General features: G+C 36.5%; 1 protein-coding gene across 1 annotated transcript in view; it reads left to right on the top strand.

Moving 5' to 3' along the window:
- Positions 1–18,064, top strand: part of LOC150095679 (calcium-transporting ATPase sarcoplasmic/endoplasmic reticulum type-like) — a 382,896-nt gene that overhangs the window by 298,528 nt on the left and 66,304 nt on the right. The window contains 1 exon segment of the mRNA XM_090409696.1: positions 12,694–12,914. Within this exon segment, the coding sequence (XP_090265822.1) occupies positions 12,694–12,914 (221 nt within the window).

The following is an 18,064-nucleotide window of genomic DNA, read 5'->3' as shown; positions in this document are numbered from 1 at the left end:
CACTGTGTTATCATATTAGTTTCTGTACTACATTTGCTTACAATTTTTCTACAAACGAAGGACTTTGTAGATTTATATAAATATTACTCTCTTTTTCTTTTAATTTGGGACATATGGAAATTTGTGATCTGCAGTTTGCCCATGTGTAAGCACAGTTTGTGCATGAAATATCTTCATGACTAGTTAAGCTGTTGACCTTACATTAACTGCCTCAGTTATCCAATAATGTGATGTCAACAGTTTCTCTGTACAAGTAGAGTAGTCATGACAATACTACACATGCAGACTTTTGTTTGCACTTGGTAAAGGATGAAAACAAGAACATATTTATGTAATTTATTTTATTTATTTTTTAAAATTTATTTTGCAACCAAGCTGGAAAACTTTCTATAACTATCTCTGATCAGAGCATTTTAATAATATGGCAGTATGCTATTTTACAATTTATACAATAGTGTCCAAAAGCTAAGGACTAACTTTTCATGACAACAGCCAAACTGGATGGAAATTTATTGCCAACATACTAATAAATTATATTGCACAAAACATGTGTTATAAATTTCTTACAAATTAAATTGCAATATGTTTTTGCCAAAAGTAACAAATTTCGTAACAAATTAATGTACAGTGCTTACAGAAAACTATGCAGAAAGACATTTCAGTATGGAATACAGTCCACCCCGAACTGCAAAGCAACTCTCACAATGTTTTATCATGCTTAGCACTAAGTGATTCAGGAGTTCTTAAGGCAAATTGACCCACCCCCTCCTTCAGAGCAAGGATAAGACCTTGTTTGTTTTCTGAAGGGGAATTTCAAGCAGCAATGAGTTTCTCTATTACATCCCAAAAGTGTTCCATGGGGTTGAGATCTGGGGAACATGCTGGCCATTTGATTTGATTAATATCCTCAGTCTCCAGAAGTATCTCCACTGCTCATGTACAATGTGGTGTGGCATTGTCATCCATAAAAACGAATTCTTTGCTGACAGCACCATGGAACAATCAAATGTGACACTGAAGAACTTTGTTGCAATATCATTCACCAGTCTTAGTTCCTTTTTCCAGAACCTGTAGCTTGATATGTCCATTAACCACCCAACTGGCCATGACGTCTGTAGATGTCAAGGTTACTATGAATGCTAAGTGCATATTAAAATTGTAATACCATTGATATTACATTGAAATATATGATGGATACAAAGTGTATGAGGAGTGTGTATTTTATCCATATGGCTGGTTGTGTGGTTAAGCATAATGCCTCCCCACACCATTACCCCAGTACTGCTGTATTATTGTTTTGTTCAGATTTTAACACCACTGAAAACATGCTCTACAATGACCTGTAGATAAAGGCATGCAGGCTACAGACTTTGGTCATATAGGCCTACTTATTGCAGATGTCTTGCCAGAGTTTATTCAATGAAGTCAACTTGCACACTAACCTGATATGGTGCATCAATTACATTTTGCTGTTATAACCAAAAACCTGTCTTCATGCTCCATGGTAGAGCGAGGGCAACCTCTCAGCAATCATTTGGAACACATTCCATGGTTTGAAATGCTTCCCAGAGCCTGGATACAGCACAATATATACATATATATATATATTGAGTTTGCAAATAAATTCGTTTGGTTTATGCGTCAGTACAAGTTTATGCCGCTTTGCCTGTTGCACTACCATGCAACATTATTGCGCAGTTGAAAAGCAACATTTTACATAACCTTTCAGTAAATTTTCGTTCGGCCTACTTCAGTTGTGTGTGTGTGTGTGTGTGTGTGTGTGTGTGTGTGTGTGTGTGTGTGTGTGTGTGTGTGTGACATTTTCAGAAATGGAAGGAAATAATGTACATTACTGCATATTTTGCTTTTTTTATTTCAAAAAAGGCAAACGATCTATGGTGGCCCATAAAAAAATATGCAGCGTATATGGGAATGGTGCCTTAACAGAACGCATATGCCAAAAGTGGTTTGCCAAATTCCGTTCTGGAGATTTCGATGTCAGTGATGCGCCGGTCACCTGACTGAAGTTGATTCGAGTGTTGTGAAAGATATCGTCGACAAAAATCCGTCATAAACAGTGTGGGAGATTGCTGCAGTACTAAACATATCCCATATAAGCGTTGAAAACCATTTGCATAAGCTGGGATATGTTTAAAAACTCAATGTTTGGTTGCCGCATGAATTAACTGAGGCCAATATGACTGCTCGCATATCCATCTGTGATTTGCTGTGATGTCGCCAAGAAAACGACCCATTTTTGAAGCGGATGATTACAGGAGATGAAAAATGGGTTGTGTACAATAACATGATATGTAAAAGATCATGGGGGACACAAGAGCAAGCCGCTGCAAACAACCTCGAAAGTGGGATTGCATCCAAAGAAGATCATGCTCTCTGTATGGTTGGATTATAAAGGTGTTGTCCACTACAAGATGTTACTGTCAGGTAGAACGATTGATTCAACTGTCTATTGCTCACAGTTAACGCAACTGGTCTGTGCAATTAGCACAAAACGTCCTGAATTGGCAAATCGGAAAGGAGTTGTCTTTCACCATGACAGTGCCAGACCCCACACATCGTTAACAGCCCAGAGTAAATTGTTATGTCTTGGCCTGGATGTTTTGCTGCATCCTCTGTATTCACCGGACCTGGCACCTTCCGATTGTTGCAGAATTCTCTGAACAAGAAAACCTTCACTAGGAGGCTGTCAAAAGACACCTGGAGATCAGTTTTTTGCCAGTAAACCTCAGGAGTTTTATGACCACTCATAAAGAAGTTGGACAGATGGCAAGAGGTCATTGATAAAAAGGAACATTATATAACTGACTAGTATGCATTATATATATTAAATAAAATGTGTTTCATTCCACTCTGAAAAATTGAACGACCCATTAAAATTATCTAGATGACATCATTCGTGAAGGAATAAAGTTTGCAACTTTATTCCTTCACGAAAACGCTCCCTTCAAACACCATGCACTTAATGCAGCCTTTTTCCTTTAATCCTGTTAAGTGCTATCACATTATCCCTTGCACAAAATTTGAACATGTACCTGATTTGTTTGAATTTGCAGTTGTAATCTTCAGAAATAGTGTTCATCATTAGGTTTTGGGCACCAGTCTGTATACAGGGTGATCAAAATTAAGTATCCCTATTTTTAAGGCCTTGTGTCCAGTGATCCCAATGCTGCGACATTTTGCAGGAATACATTGTGCGTCATGTAGAAGCAATATCCAATGAATAAAAAGTAGTTCCAAAATTCGCCACAGGGTGCTGTATGATCTACAAAATGTAGATGTAGTAAATTTTCTGTGTGTGTGTGTGTGTGTAAGCAGGAGAAAAGTGACACAGGCATAATAACACATCTTTATTCACCATTATGCATTCATAGGCTGTATTGTTCAATGTGCTGCCCTTCCCAGTATGCCACAAACTGCATCCTTTGCACAGTGTTAGATGGCAGAATGCAGCCGGTCAGGGCTGATGTTGTGCACATGCTGCATTATGTTGTCTTTCAGCACTGGCAAGTTATCAAGATGATCCTGATAAATTCTGTCTTTGATAAATCCCTAGAACCAGAAGTCACAGGAGGATCAGATCAGTGAACAAGGTGTAGACTTGCAGTGGGAAATGCTTAGATGATCACTCTGGCTCCCATGAAATTCTCAAAGGACCTCTTGTATGGATCAACTGATGTGTGCAGGGGCCCCATTATGCACAGACGCTGCTGTAGCTGTGTCGCAACAAAATTGCTTATCATGTTGCAATACATTTTGGCAGTAACTAAGCAGATCACAGCACCCAACTGGTGAATATCCTCAGAGAATGGTCCAATGATAAATGAAGCTGTAAGTAAATGAATACAAAGGAATTCTTTGGATTGCATGTGGGTTTTGCATAGTCCATGCCTGGCAATTGTGGGTGTTCATAGCTCTGTTCAGGTAAAAGTGAGCCACATCTCCCCATGAAATCATCCACAGCTATGTAGTCCATCTCCACTCAAACAAGGAATGTTAAAGTCAATGTCAGTCGACTTTCAAAGTCCTGCAGGTGCAACTCCTGTGTTAGGATCATCTTAAATGAGTAGAAATGCAGAATCTTCCATAGAATTTTTCAGGCAGTTGTGTAAGGCAGATCCATGTGTCTACAGCACGTGCATTTCAGGAACCAATGCTGTATCCACATGCAGCAGGCCATGAAAAAATTCATGGCTTGCTGCACAACAGTAGTAGCAACCTTATCACTGATTGGTTTGCAATCTCTGCCAGGTCTAACTCCCAAGCATCCAGTTTCTTCAAACCATTTAATCATTCATCACCGAGCACATGGACCTTGCCTACATTTATTCAGGCAATGAAATTTGCAGAGTGCAGCAACAGCATTGCAGTTGTTTAGGTGTTCACAACCAGAATGAAAGAAAAAGTCCCATGTCCATATTTTTAAAGCCTCCTGGAACCTACTTGTTATGTGATATGTAAAATCCTTGCATTTACTATTTACAAATGCCCATGCTGATGAATTTTGGAACTACTTTTTCCCCCCTCAGATATTGCTTCCTCTGACACACACGCCATATATTCCTGCAAAGTTTTGCAGCATTTGGATTACTGGATGCTCTTCCACAAGAACATAAACGAGATATTTTAATGTTAATTTATTTTTGTGGTATTGATGGCAACACAGGATGATAAGAAAATAATTAATATTAATTTACTTATTTGCTGATATTTCCAGCATCTTCAGTGGGATTAATTTAGAAAATTGTAATGAACATCACAAGGAACTAAAGTTCTAATTAGGCACCATCTATATTGTGAAAAGAGAGAAAACAAGTATTAATTAAATCTTAAAATGACTGTCTTCCAGATTTTTGGTAAATTTATACAGCCATACTTGCTGAAATTTGGAATATGTTTTGAAGCTTCTGTTAATTTCGAAAACAATCTCTCTCACTCTGACTAATGACTTCTGTTTAGCATTTTTGTTTTCTTCCAGTTGATCCTGTGTGAAGTGGTATCCATGGCATGGTCTGCTAAACTCGACTTGCCATAACAATAGTGCCAGATGTATTTATGTTCACCAAGTCTTTCTCTCTGTCTGTAGTAAGCCCGGTCACCAGAATGAACAGGGTACTTCGTAAACTCCTGGACGTGATAAAAAAGAGAGTTTGTCCTTAGGTGAATGGATGAGAGTTGCCAATTTGACATAAGGGATAAATATGGTGCATAGCTGATATTTATTAAGCACTGTTGATAACTTTTCAGATGTGCCTTGAATGTATGGGAGGTAATGGGGTGGATATCTGGGGAGCATTTAGACTTTTTCTATCCTATGGCCAAGAACTTGTGTTAGTTCAGCATTAAGAGCATTGTCATTGGAACAAATAGTTCTAGCTCTGTGAGTTAGTGTTTTTAGAATACTAACAAGCAGTCACACCATCATCCAGCTCAACAGTGTGGTATCTTAAAAACACTAACTCACAGAGCTAAAGCTATTTGTTCCAATGACAGTGCTCCCCAGAAATCCACTCCATTGCCTACCATACAAGACTACAGCAAAAACTGTTACCATCCTATACATCCAAGGCACATCTGCAAAGATATCTACAGTGCTTGATAAATATCAGCTATGTGCCATATTTAACTCTTATGTCAAATTGGCAACTCTCATCCATTCACCTAAGGACAAACTCTCTTCTTTATCACATCCAGGAGTTTACAAAGTGCCCTGTTCTTGTGACCGGGCTTATTATATACAGAGTGAAAGACTTGATGAACATAAAAAATACACCTGGCAGTATCGTTATAGCAAGTCAGGTTTAGCAGACCATGCCTTGGATATCCCTTCACACAGGATCAATTGGATGGAAACAAAAATGTTACACAAAAGCTTTAAAACTTATTCCAAATCTCAGAAAGTATGGCTATATAAATTTATCAAAAATCTGGGAGACAGTTATTTTAAGATCTAATTACTAATCTAATTTTATATCTAATACTTGTTTTCTCTCTTTTTTTTTTTTCCAACATAGATGGTGCCTAATTAGGACTTTAGTTCCTTGTGTTTTGCATACTGTGACAAACTGTTTTTGTGCTCTTAAGATGCTGGATATAATATCAGCAAATAAGTTAAAAATATTAATTATTTTCTTATCATTCTGTGTTGTCATCAATACCATGAAAATAAATTTTAACATGTACTGTGAACATATAAGCCTTTCCATATATCATCTTCTCCCGTAGTCCTAAATGAACTGTTGGGTCATTCATGGCTGGTAGGTGATACTCTTTGCTACCCTCCTGCAGTCATCTTGGTCTCTTCTTCTTGATGTCAGTTTGGAAAGGGAGGAATTTGTCCATTTTTTGATGTTATCAGTCCATTTTAATCGAGGTCGGCCCCTAACCCTTGATCCCAGAATGATTCCTTCTAGTACTTGCTTTGGAATGCCATTAGCCCTCTCCACATGTCTGAACCATTTCATCTGTCTTCTTCTGATGACTGTCAGAATATTTTTCCCTTTTTCTCCCATCTATTGAATCGATCAGTTTTCAGACGTTTTCATTGGTTTCGTGAGCGGTATAGGGAATTCTCAAAAGTCTTCTGTAAGTTTTCATTTCGAAACACAGGAGTCTCCTCTCATCTTCCTTCAATAAAGTCCAGGCCTCACAACCATACAAGAGGACAGAATTCACCAAGGTGTCAATTAGTCTTAGTCTGGTTGTGAATTTCAATTCTCATATCAGATGAAGAATAAAGAGATTTAATAATCCAAATGATTTTGTTGTCAATACCATAATGTTCTAAAATTTTCCATAATGCCTCTTGCCATATTGAGTCAAAAGCTTTTTGAAGGTCTAAAAAGTTGTGACAGATTATTTTGTTATGTTCTATGTATTTTTTGTCTAGTATGTGTATTGTAAAAATATGGTCAATTGTACTTCTGGACTTCCAGAAACCTGCTTGTTCATCTGATAGTCTGCTTTCTATTTTCTTTTCGATTCTTGACAATAGTATTTTTAACAGGATTTTGCTTGGATGACTAATAAGGCTTATTGTTCTATAGTTGCTACATTTATTGTTGTTTCCCTTTTTAGGAATAGGTACAAGGACAGAAGGCCAAGTCTCTGTGTTCCATATGTGCTGGAATAAATTTAGCAAGGTGTCTATGATGATGTCACCTCCTTCATGTATCAGTTCCACTGTGACACCATCACTTCCCAGTGATTTTCCTATTTTTGAGGAGTTAACTGCTGCAATAACTTCTTCTTTTAATATCGGGTAATCTCCTTCCTCCGAACCTCCTGGCAAAATTCCATCCAAAATATCATCAGTCAGTTGAGGGTCCTTTTGAAAAAGCTTGGTTGCATGACATTTCCATCTATCAACTATTTTCTGGTTATCCGTGATTGGAGTTTCATCTTCTATGCTCCAATTAATTGCGATAAAAGGTTTGGTTAACTTATTGATAATTTGAAAAGCACTTTTAGAATTATTTTTATTTAAGTCCTCTTCTATATTTTTGCATTCATTCCATAAGTTTCTAGCATGTTTGATTTCTTTTTTAATAATCGTAGTGATATTTTTATACTGTTCTCTATTATCACCACTATTAATATGAGATTTCAAATATCTTCTTTCATGCGTAGGTCCAAAATATTTTTGGTTATCCATGGTTTATTTATTTTCCTTTTGTATCCAAGGATTTCTTCAGCTGTCTCAGTTATCTTTTGTGAGACGTATTTGGTTTTAGATTCGATACTGTTATATTTCTTGAAGCTTGTGTCAAAAATTTGTTTTAATTTGTATTTATATAGTGTATTTATTTGGGGATCTTTTAATTTTTCTATATTATATCTTTTACGAGTTGATTTTGTAGGTAATCTTTCCCTCATTTTCATATTCACAGTTGCGATGTCCATGTCCATCTTCTGGAAGGTTTATGGGGAAATAGAGTGTTAGTAATGCAAGTTCATTTTGTGAGGCAAAATTGATCAATTCAAAACCTTTCGTTTGTCTCCCCATAACCATACGGTCTGACAAATGGGAGATAATCCTTGCCGATGTCTGTTCCAATTTTGGCATTCCAATCGCCCTGTACAATCAAAAGGTCTTTTCTATTCGCTCTGGTGATTGTTGCATTAAGTTGACCGTAAAACTCCTCTACTTCGGAGTCCTCATGATCTGTGGTTGGGGCATAGACCTGTATGATGGTGATATTGAGTGGTTTTCCTCTCAGGTGGAATAGAGCAATTCTGCTATTGATATGGTTGAATTCCATGACAGAATTTCGTGATGATTTGTGTATCAAAAACCCGACAGATTCTTTTCTGCTGCAGTCACATCAGAGTAAAAAAGCAAATGCCCTTCATCTGTAGTTAGCTCTCCTGTTTTGGGCCATCGAATTTCGCAAAGTCCCATAGCAGTCCATTCATATCTTTTTAGTTCATGCTGTAGTAATTTGAGTTGACCTGATTGTAGTAGAGTACTAATATTCCATGTTCTGGTTATTAAATGGTTGCGGAGTCTGAATCTGGGTCCATTTTTCCATTATTTTTGTCAGTGATAGTGGTAGCACCAGTACCTAACTTCTCGTTGCCATCCCTGGAGCTGCTACCAAATGGCAACGTGGATCACATATAGGATACTTTAATTTTGATCACTGTATATACTTGAGATGTATGTGGAAAATATGCATTATTTATTGATTTAAACCCAGCATCTTCTCGGCTTTAACTCTCGCTGATGAAACCTCAAAGGTCGAATAATGAGTAATGACCTTTCCCATAATGCATAGTAATATATGCATCTAACAGTAAGTCAATTACTTCTATATACAAGTGAATAGTGATGAAGATATTCATTCAGAAACTGTTTGCTTACAGTAAGGTAAAGATCAAAGTAAGAATATGATTTCTTGCTTGGTATAACTATAAGATGCTATATATTGAGGCAGTAGCAAGAAAGAAAGAAAGTAAAGTAAAGAAAGAAAGAAAAACTGTAGTATCAACATTGAACATGGATGTATGTTGTTGATAATGTTATCCTCACACTGGTTCCAGATATGTTTCATGGTATAAACAACACCAAAAGAGATAAAAATACATTTGTTAAACTTGCTAATTCCTGCCTTTCCATATGTATATAATCTACTCCAGCTACTTTTCTAACATAAGTTTTTGAGGGGTTTTTTTTCCTCTCTCACATATGTGTACCTGATTGCATTCCTCCCTAAATATTTTCTATCACTATTCAATTACTGTTTGTTACTTAACATCTTTTCATAGTAATACACTTCTTCTTTCCATTTCCAGGTTGTTGTTTTTTTCCAACCTCTAGAATTTTCCTACATTCTCAATACTATTCTCCTATATTTTTTGACTGTCTACAAGACTCTTATTTAGCTACTTTTACACATAGGAGATTATATTCAACTGGAAATGCCCAAATGTAGAGTAAAAAAAGAGGTTTAAATTATGCAGTGGCTACACTGCACAATTTACAAGGCCTGGAATGAACAAATTCCAGATGATTGAAGTAGAGCACCTGTTTTGCTAGCTGCTGCATTTGATTACCTATGCTCATGCACTCTTAAATGTTAAGAATGTTGACTAATAACTTCATTTTTAATGATTCTGGCATCCATATACATTTATTCATGTTGGGCCCTGACATACCAGCTTTTTTTTATTCTGTTATCTATTTCCAAATTTAATTTGCCATCTGCACTAAAAATTGTCTTCGGTATGAGTTTGTTAGCTAAATTATTTTACCTGTTCTGTGAGGTGGTCTCCACTGCTTGTTTTCAGTCCGTCTTTTTATTGCTAATTTTCGTCCCAAATATATTACAAACAGTTATTCAGTTTAGTTAAGGATTTCTGGAGACTTGGTGATTTATTATTATTAAACTTCCATGGAGTCCACACTCTCATGCAAAAATATTTTTGGACTGTGCCTTCAATCTATTCACAGTTTTTGCACTAATCGCACTTTCAGTGAATGCATTCCACTCTCCATGCAAAGAACTTGTTCTTCACATCCTCCTTATTCAGCTTTCATGGATAGCCTCTTGTTCTACCTTTATCTTTCTTTCTCTATGAAAATCTTCTCCACAGTAATCTGGTAACAACTCCTCACTAGCTTGTATGTTTCAATCATATCCCTCTCTTTCTTTTATTCATAAAGTTTTGTAAGTTGCGTTCCTTCAATTTGGCCTCATACCCCACTTTCCATAGATCTGAAACTGACTTAGTGAACTTTCTCTGGACCCTTGCTTAAAATGTCCTCATCCCCTTGAAAAACAAAATCTGTGCAAGTAGTCTATTTGCAGCCTGATATCAAGGCCTTATACAAGAGAAGAATCATAACCTCTTTGCTTCTGTATGTCAAGGTCCTCCTTATTTCCATAATCCATTGTGATGTTCTTAGTTTTAACTATGTGACCCCTAAATTTAGTCTCTGTCCACCATTACTCTTTGATCTCTTCCACTTCCTTCAAAATATCCTCATTAATTGTACCCTCTGCATCCCACCTTTGCTTTCCAAATTTCAAGACCTTACACTTTGCAACATAAAACCAGTAGCTCCATTCATGTGTCCGCTCACATATTCATCTATTAAGATTCTCCTGCAAGGCCACATCTGCTCTACTTCTCATAGTTCTTCCCAACTTTGCATCATTGGCAGGCAGCTGCATATCTCCACATAGGTCTCCAGTATCATTAGCATACAGTACAAGTTAAACAATAACGACCTCTAAACATATCACAGGTGTACTCTACCATTGGCATACTATACTTTCCTCTTTTGGGATACCACTCCCCCATACACAACCTGTTAATACCTATTTGACAACTGACCACCCATCTTACTCATGGTTTCTTATTCATTCACAGCCGTTTCAATTTAGTTATCAGCTTGTCTTGTGATAATCTATCAAAGGCCTTTGAAAAATCCAAATACTACTGTATGTGCATTTCCCTTATCCTTAAACAGTTGAACTGTTTTTTCCGCTTTTCACTTCTTTGGGATTTGCCTTATTACAAGATTCATTTAGACAAGTTTCAAAAAGTGCCATTTAGAAGCATATCTTCATAAAGTGTGGTATTCCTCCTACCTTTTATGAGTGGATTGCCAGCTTCCTCTAGTCATTCATTGTGAGTCATGGCTTCCTTTCATCAAATTTTTCAATCAAGGCTGGAGTCAGGGCTCTGCTTTCATCTACACTCTTCTTCCTATACATCAATGATCTCTCTCTCTCTCTGACATCCAGTCCATTTCATACCTTTGTTAATGACAGTACTTGAGAGCACTCTCTATTCCTCTTTTTCATTCTCAAAAGCCTTATAATTATCAAATGATTCAAGCTCAAGATTCTTTGTAACCATGCCTTAGACACTAATCTCCTTGAAATTCTTAAATGAGGTAAGGATTATTAGTGAGTTTAATACCACCAGAACACAAGTCCTGTCTCATTTCCAAGAGGATAGACCATGCTTCATTCTCCCTTGCTTTTTTTTTTTTTGACAGTATTAACCAGGATCAGTTTTCTTTTCTTGGGCTGACTTTCACATCTAGCCTATCCTGGTACAAACACATCACATTTGTAGCCTCTTCAGCCTTCAAAAAGCCTGACATTCTTTTACATTCTAAACAATACTTCTCTCCTACTCAGTTATAGGCATGGCAGATATGCTCAACCTTAGAATATTGTCACCTAGGCACACCTAGGACCTCTCTCAGATTGTTTGATTGTATTCAGAAGAGCTGTTTGCTTAACTGATGATCCCTCTCTCACTTACTCCCTCCAGTAGCCTGCTCCACTGAACTGACCATTACCATCCCTCCACTTTCCTTAAATCATGTATAAATACCTGCAGTAGCTTTTTCATAGATACTTTATACCTGACTTAAGGAAAGTGGAGGGATGATAATGGCCAGTTCAGATCCATACTTATTGAATTGGCTTCTCATCCCCCATATCTCTGTTCCTCGGAACACACGTCCCCATACTATTTTTTCTAACAACTCTTCAAGAAACACATCAACAAATTCTTTTCTTCTTTCTCTCTGTTCACTTGGTTTTGGGAACCTCTTGTGCGTGAAAATGATATACATATCTGATATGGCATACAAAAATGATGAATAAGAGTGGAGATAGTGTGCATCCTCATCTTACAACTGATTTTACATTAAAACCATATCCCAATGCCTCCTTTAGTTGCAACAGCTGAATTGCAACTTAAATATAGGCTATATATATTGCTCTGTATAATGTTCCATTTTTATCCTATAATTATAGGATTTTGAACAGCTTTTTCCATTGGCACATTTTTGTATGCCTTTTCCTGCTAAACTTAAATACAGATCATCCTTGTTATATTCTCATGATTTCTTGACTGTCATAAAGTAAAAATCTGATCCTCACAACTCCTGTTTCATTTCAACATAGTTTGTTCTTCTCCATGCTCTTCAACAGTTTTTCTTTGTATAGTGGCATAAATCATGTTTCTTGGTTTCACAGAATAATGCCTGTTTTGTTTAGATGGGCTTACTAACTCAGTTGTTATATAATCTTAGAACAAGCACAATAACTTTGTCAGTATTTATAATAATACAGCTATTTGATACTTTGTTATTACAAGTTGGAAAACGTTATTTCCTTAATGATGAAGGAAGTGTAACTTTCTTTCAAGACAGGAGATGGTGTTAATGATGCACCTGCTCTAAAGAAAGCTGAAATTGGTATTGCCATGGGTTCTGGAACTGCTGTAGCTAAATCAGCTTCTGAAATGGTTTTAGCTGATGATAACTTCTCTACAATAGTTGCTGCTGTTGAAGAAGGTAGAGCCATTTATAACAATATGAAACAGTTTATTCGTTATCTCATATCTTCAAATATAGGAGAAGTTGTAAGGTAAGTGATATCAGTGTAAATTATTTAATTTGTTATATATAAACTATACAAATGCAACGAATTAAAAGACGTCAATTTAAGTTCAGTGCATTTGTATAACTTCTATGGAATGTTTGGATATTTGGTGTTCAGGTAAAAGGTTCAGGGGAAAAAAAATTTCAAATTTGACATCCATAGATGCTGTATGGTCACTCCCATACCTCAGAGTTTTTGGGAGTGACACCTTCTGCTAGAAGAAGTGGTAGGGTTGTAGATGCCTTTCCACACAGAGTTAGTAGGACAATCACAAACATCCATGCCTATGGTAGGATTTTAACCCTGCAGCCTCTTGGCTGGAGAGCAGATATGCTAACCACTTGGCATACTAACCAACCAGGCCTATTGTGTTCAGGTGTTTAATCATCAAATGTTGGGCATCATGACAACTGATTTTCACACCTTTTGGATGGTATGCATGGGTTTGATAGTTTGGATTACACACACACACTGAACTTCCACTATAGCAAACATCATTATAACAAACTTACTCACTATGTCAAGCTTAAAAAAAAAAAAAAAGTGCTGACCCAAGTTCATAGCCACTTAAGTTTCTATGATCCCCTGAATTTACTGTAGTGAGAGTTGATATTAAGTTGTTTGGATTTATTGTGCAAATAAGACGCTCAACGTGATCACTTTTGACATGTCAGGGTGAATCTAATGTAAATCAGTGTATTTTTAGTCCTTTAAATCATTACATATATTTTGTTTTTTTTCTTCCCTGAAAGAAAGCAGTTATTTTTGATTGCTTAAATCTGAGAACTTTTTTTTTTTTTTTTTCCCGTTGTTGAACTTTAAACAACTATAACTTAAGGATACCAATAATGGCAGTAATACCATGTTGATAAAAAGATATTTAATTCCTCTAAAGGAATTTGAGCATGCATTAACAACCATATGCTTCTTACAAAAACTTCTGATGCATTTTTAGTTTTTCATGATATGTTTACATCTTAAATAATAAAAGAAGAAAAAATAAAATGCACACACAAATTGACTTGAATTAGTCCTAAGAATATCTTTCTTTAAAATCTTTGCATTCTAGATATACTATCAACTTCCATTTATCTGATCTTGCTGGGAAAGCAATTTTTTGTTCAAGTTTCAGTGATTTGAGGGATCATTAATTTAAAGGAATGCTTCATGCACTGAGGGATAGCATTATTCTTGGGAGGGCCCTATGTATGCTTTTCACATTATTGTTAAATTAAAATATAATCACTGAAATTTTTTTATTTCATCAATTTGGAGGGGGAGAGAATAGTAGTGCATAACATGTTTGGCATAATGGCTTTCTCACAAGCAAACAAAAGAAGGCAGCCATTAGAAGATTCCTGAAACAGGAAAAAAGCTAGCCAAGAAACTATAAACAAAAATGGCAGTTTCACTTGCTATATTTACTCTGTGGCCTCCTTTTATGAGTCCTTACTCCCTGAAGGTCTCTCTTTATAATGCTTTACTTAATCCTCCTATTCTACCTTTTATGGTGTCAAGGTAATTCTTGGACTTGCGACTGTAAATGTACTTGTGAATAAGATGGTTAACCCTATGCCTCCCCATTGTAAATGTACTTGTGAATAAGGTGGTTAATCCTATGCCTCCCCCCTATGTCCATAGATGCATGTGTTCACAGGGATGATTTGCCTGTTCTGGAGAACGAAAAACCAGAGTTTCTGGGTTTAAAAAAAAAAAAAAAAACCTACCTCTATGAGACCAGCTAACCTACCTTTTGTCAAAAGAGACCAGATAAAGGTTCCTCTCTTAATAATAATATTTAATCTGTTTCTAATAGAAAGCCATTGTTTTTGTGAACTGTTTATAACTTAATGACTTACTTCCTTCAGCAAAATGGAGAATTCTAACCTTCCATCCAAAAAAATAATAATAATAATTTCTTTTATAATGTCCCAGAAAAAGTATAATAAGCAAATAATGGTGGTCCAGTTGGCATTAAAATATCACTGAACTTGTCTGCTAGTTTCTAAAGAGTGTTATAGGAAGAAACTAAAAAAGATTGACAATAACTACTCATATTTTTATTTTATTTTTTATCACATCGGGCAATTAATTGCCCCCCCCCCAGCTCTCCATTTAAACTTTTTTTTTCTTGTTGAGCATTCCACTTTTATAAATCACCATTTCACTTGAAATTGGAAAACCAAACTTCCTTTAAACTAGTTATTCATTTTGCTGCAATATATTTGTCATGCTGACATAAAGCAATCTTTGCCAATTTCTTTTTACAAACAAAAAGTGCTAGTTTAACAATGTGTTGTTGTGTACTGCACAGTTTAACTGCATGCATGTGTACTTGTCACACTAAGTAACTGCAAATGAAAACTCTGGCAAGCAGATCCATGTTTATCCCTCCTTACTAAATTATTCTTTCAACTTGTGTTATATCACACATAATATCATGAGAAATTTCCCATCTAGGCTAAGATATATCAATATGAGGTAGGAATGCTGTGTTTGGCTCCAGTGTTTAAAAGGACACCACTAACATATTTTGTTGGAATTTCACATCATCATCATCTGTTCATTGGACATCCACAGATACCATATGGTCGCTCCGATGCTCGGTGATGTGCCACACCAGTCCTTGCCATGTAGTCCTGTTGCATGCTTTTCTGGCAGCTTCACCTTTCTGAAGATCAGTCACTCCATATAATATTATTATGATCATATTCTCGTCACTCCCTGTTGACATATATTCAGTCTTTTCCCGGTTAATTTTCATGCCTCTCTCCTCCAATACCTTTCTCCACTCTTCCAGGGTATTTTCATGCTTCTCTCGGGATTATTCGCATAGAACAATGTCATCGGCAAACAACATGCTCCATGGTGCCTCCTTCTTGACATCCTCCACTAGTACATCCATGACCAGGTCAAAGAGGTAGGGGCTCAGAACTGACCCTTGGTATAGCCCTACGACAATGGGGGAACCCTTCTGTCATGCCGACACTAGACGACCTGAGTTTCTGTTCCCTCATACATCTCCTTCACCAACCTCACGTACTTCTCCGACACCCCCTCCCTTCTTCCCCATACACCTCCATACCTACTACCTGGCCACTCTGTTGTATGCCTTTTCCAGGTCTATAAACACTATGTGCAACTCCACTTGCATCGCTCTATATTTCTCCATCAATCGCCTTAATGCAAATATTGCATCCGTTGTCCCTCTTCCTGGCATAAATCCAAACTGCTCCTCACCAATTTTCGTTTCCTGCCGTATCCTCCCTTCAATTACTCTTTCCCATATCTTCAATGTGTGTGACATCAGCTTGATCCCTCTATAGTTGCCACAGTCTTGAACATCTCCTCTTCCTTTGTAGATTGGGATGAGAATACTTTTCCTCCATTCCTCTGGTATCTTTTCCTGTTGGGCTATTTTCCTCATCAGATCCCATAACATATCCACTACCCAAACTTTTCCACACTTCCACAGGTATCTGGTCTGCCCCCACAGCCTTTCCATTCTTCATTTTTCTCAGTACCCAATCCACTTCCTCTCTACTTATGTCTTGCACCGGTCTCTCGTTTGCCTCTCCATCCTCACACCTCTCTCTCGGATTCTCCTCATTTAGTAGTTTAAGGAAATATTCTTTCCATCTTCCTCTGATTTTGTCCTCCTCTTGTAATACTACTCCTGAGGCATCCTTTATCTGCTTGACTGATGTTATGTCTTTTGAGGCCTTATCTCTGGCTTTCGCTATTCTCAACAACTGAGCTTTATATTAATATCAGTCACTTAGTGTTGTGTACTTTGTAGCACAATTCCAAAACCAAAAGTTAATTCCTTTCCCTATGTGCATGTTTATTTGTGGCACTTAATGATGAATGAACCATTCATTTCCAAGCCAAGCATTTTAAAAAATATAGTCTATGAATTTATGAACTAATTGTAAATACAAATTTCCTGTAGGCAGTTAAAAGTAAATGAAACTATGTTAATAAAAATATTTTAGTTCTGTAGTACACAAATGACAGAAATCAACCGTATGTATTGATGCTCCAGTTTTGCATTACTGAAATTAATTTAGAAATGAACATACAGCAAGCATAGTATGCACTGTGAAATTTCCTCACATAAGATAGCACACGAATGGCAAAAATAGGCCATATGTATAAATACTTGTGATGCTCGCTTTTGCTTTAGAAAGTTAGAATAAACATCGATATTACTTAGCCTACTAAAAGTAAACAAGGGTCTACACTGTAAAATGGTAAATTGATGAAAAGAAGAAGAAATATAAATATCATGTAGCTGAGTAAATGCAAACAAGAGTTACCGTATATAAATCTGGATTACACTCTTTATGTCTTCTCAAAGGCTGGGGGAAGTGATTAAACTAATTTTTTTTTTTATTACCAATATTATGATTTTTTTCCCTATTATATTACCTATTCAATGTTATTTATATTTGCAATATAGCATACTGCTACATATATACAGTGTTCTCTAGTGTTAAGAGAGAAAACAAACAATTTTTGTTGTTTCTCTTCCTGTCCAGTAAAGGTTATCTACAAACCTGTAATACATTTTATACCATGGGTGAGTTAAGGAATTTATATTTTTAATTCATTTTTACATAGTTCAGAAATCCTGCTCTAGAAACCAAACATGGAACTTTAAGTCACTTCAGGTCTCCAGTAAGCAGGGCATGGTTGAAATTCATCTTCCACTTGAAGACAATCACAAATATTCATGTCCACAGCAGGATTTGAATCCACAGCCTGTTGGTTGGAGAGTGGGTATACTAACCACCTGGGCAACCAAGCCAGCATGGGACTGCACAGGAGCACTAATGTATCATGTGAAATTGCAATTCAGTGGTCAATTGAAGGATTGAAACTTTGAAGGATCGCTGTTTTGTAGGTTTGATCAACAGATTACTACATATTGCAATAGTATTTCTGCCATGGACAGATGTCCTTTTATGATGCTGAACAATATTTGTTTTAAGCATAACTTAACATTTTTGAGAGCATCTTTGGAATCTTTCATCACATTCTGGATACACATTGCAATTTGTTGAAAGATCTGAAAAGTATTAATACTCTAATTAAAAATATTATAATAGAGTATTTTGTGTAATGTGTTTCCA

The sequence above is a fragment of the Typopeltis vanoorti genome, chromosome 20 (assembly GCF_054136105.1).
Source record: "Typopeltis vanoorti isolate ZY-2024b chromosome 20, IOZ_Tvanoo_1.0, whole genome shotgun sequence".
Taxonomy (NCBI): domain Eukaryota; kingdom Metazoa; phylum Arthropoda; class Arachnida; order Uropygi; family Thelyphonidae; genus Typopeltis; species Typopeltis vanoorti.
The sequence above is the reverse complement of the archived record's forward strand: the minus strand, read 5'-3'. Positions and strand labels throughout refer to the sequence as shown.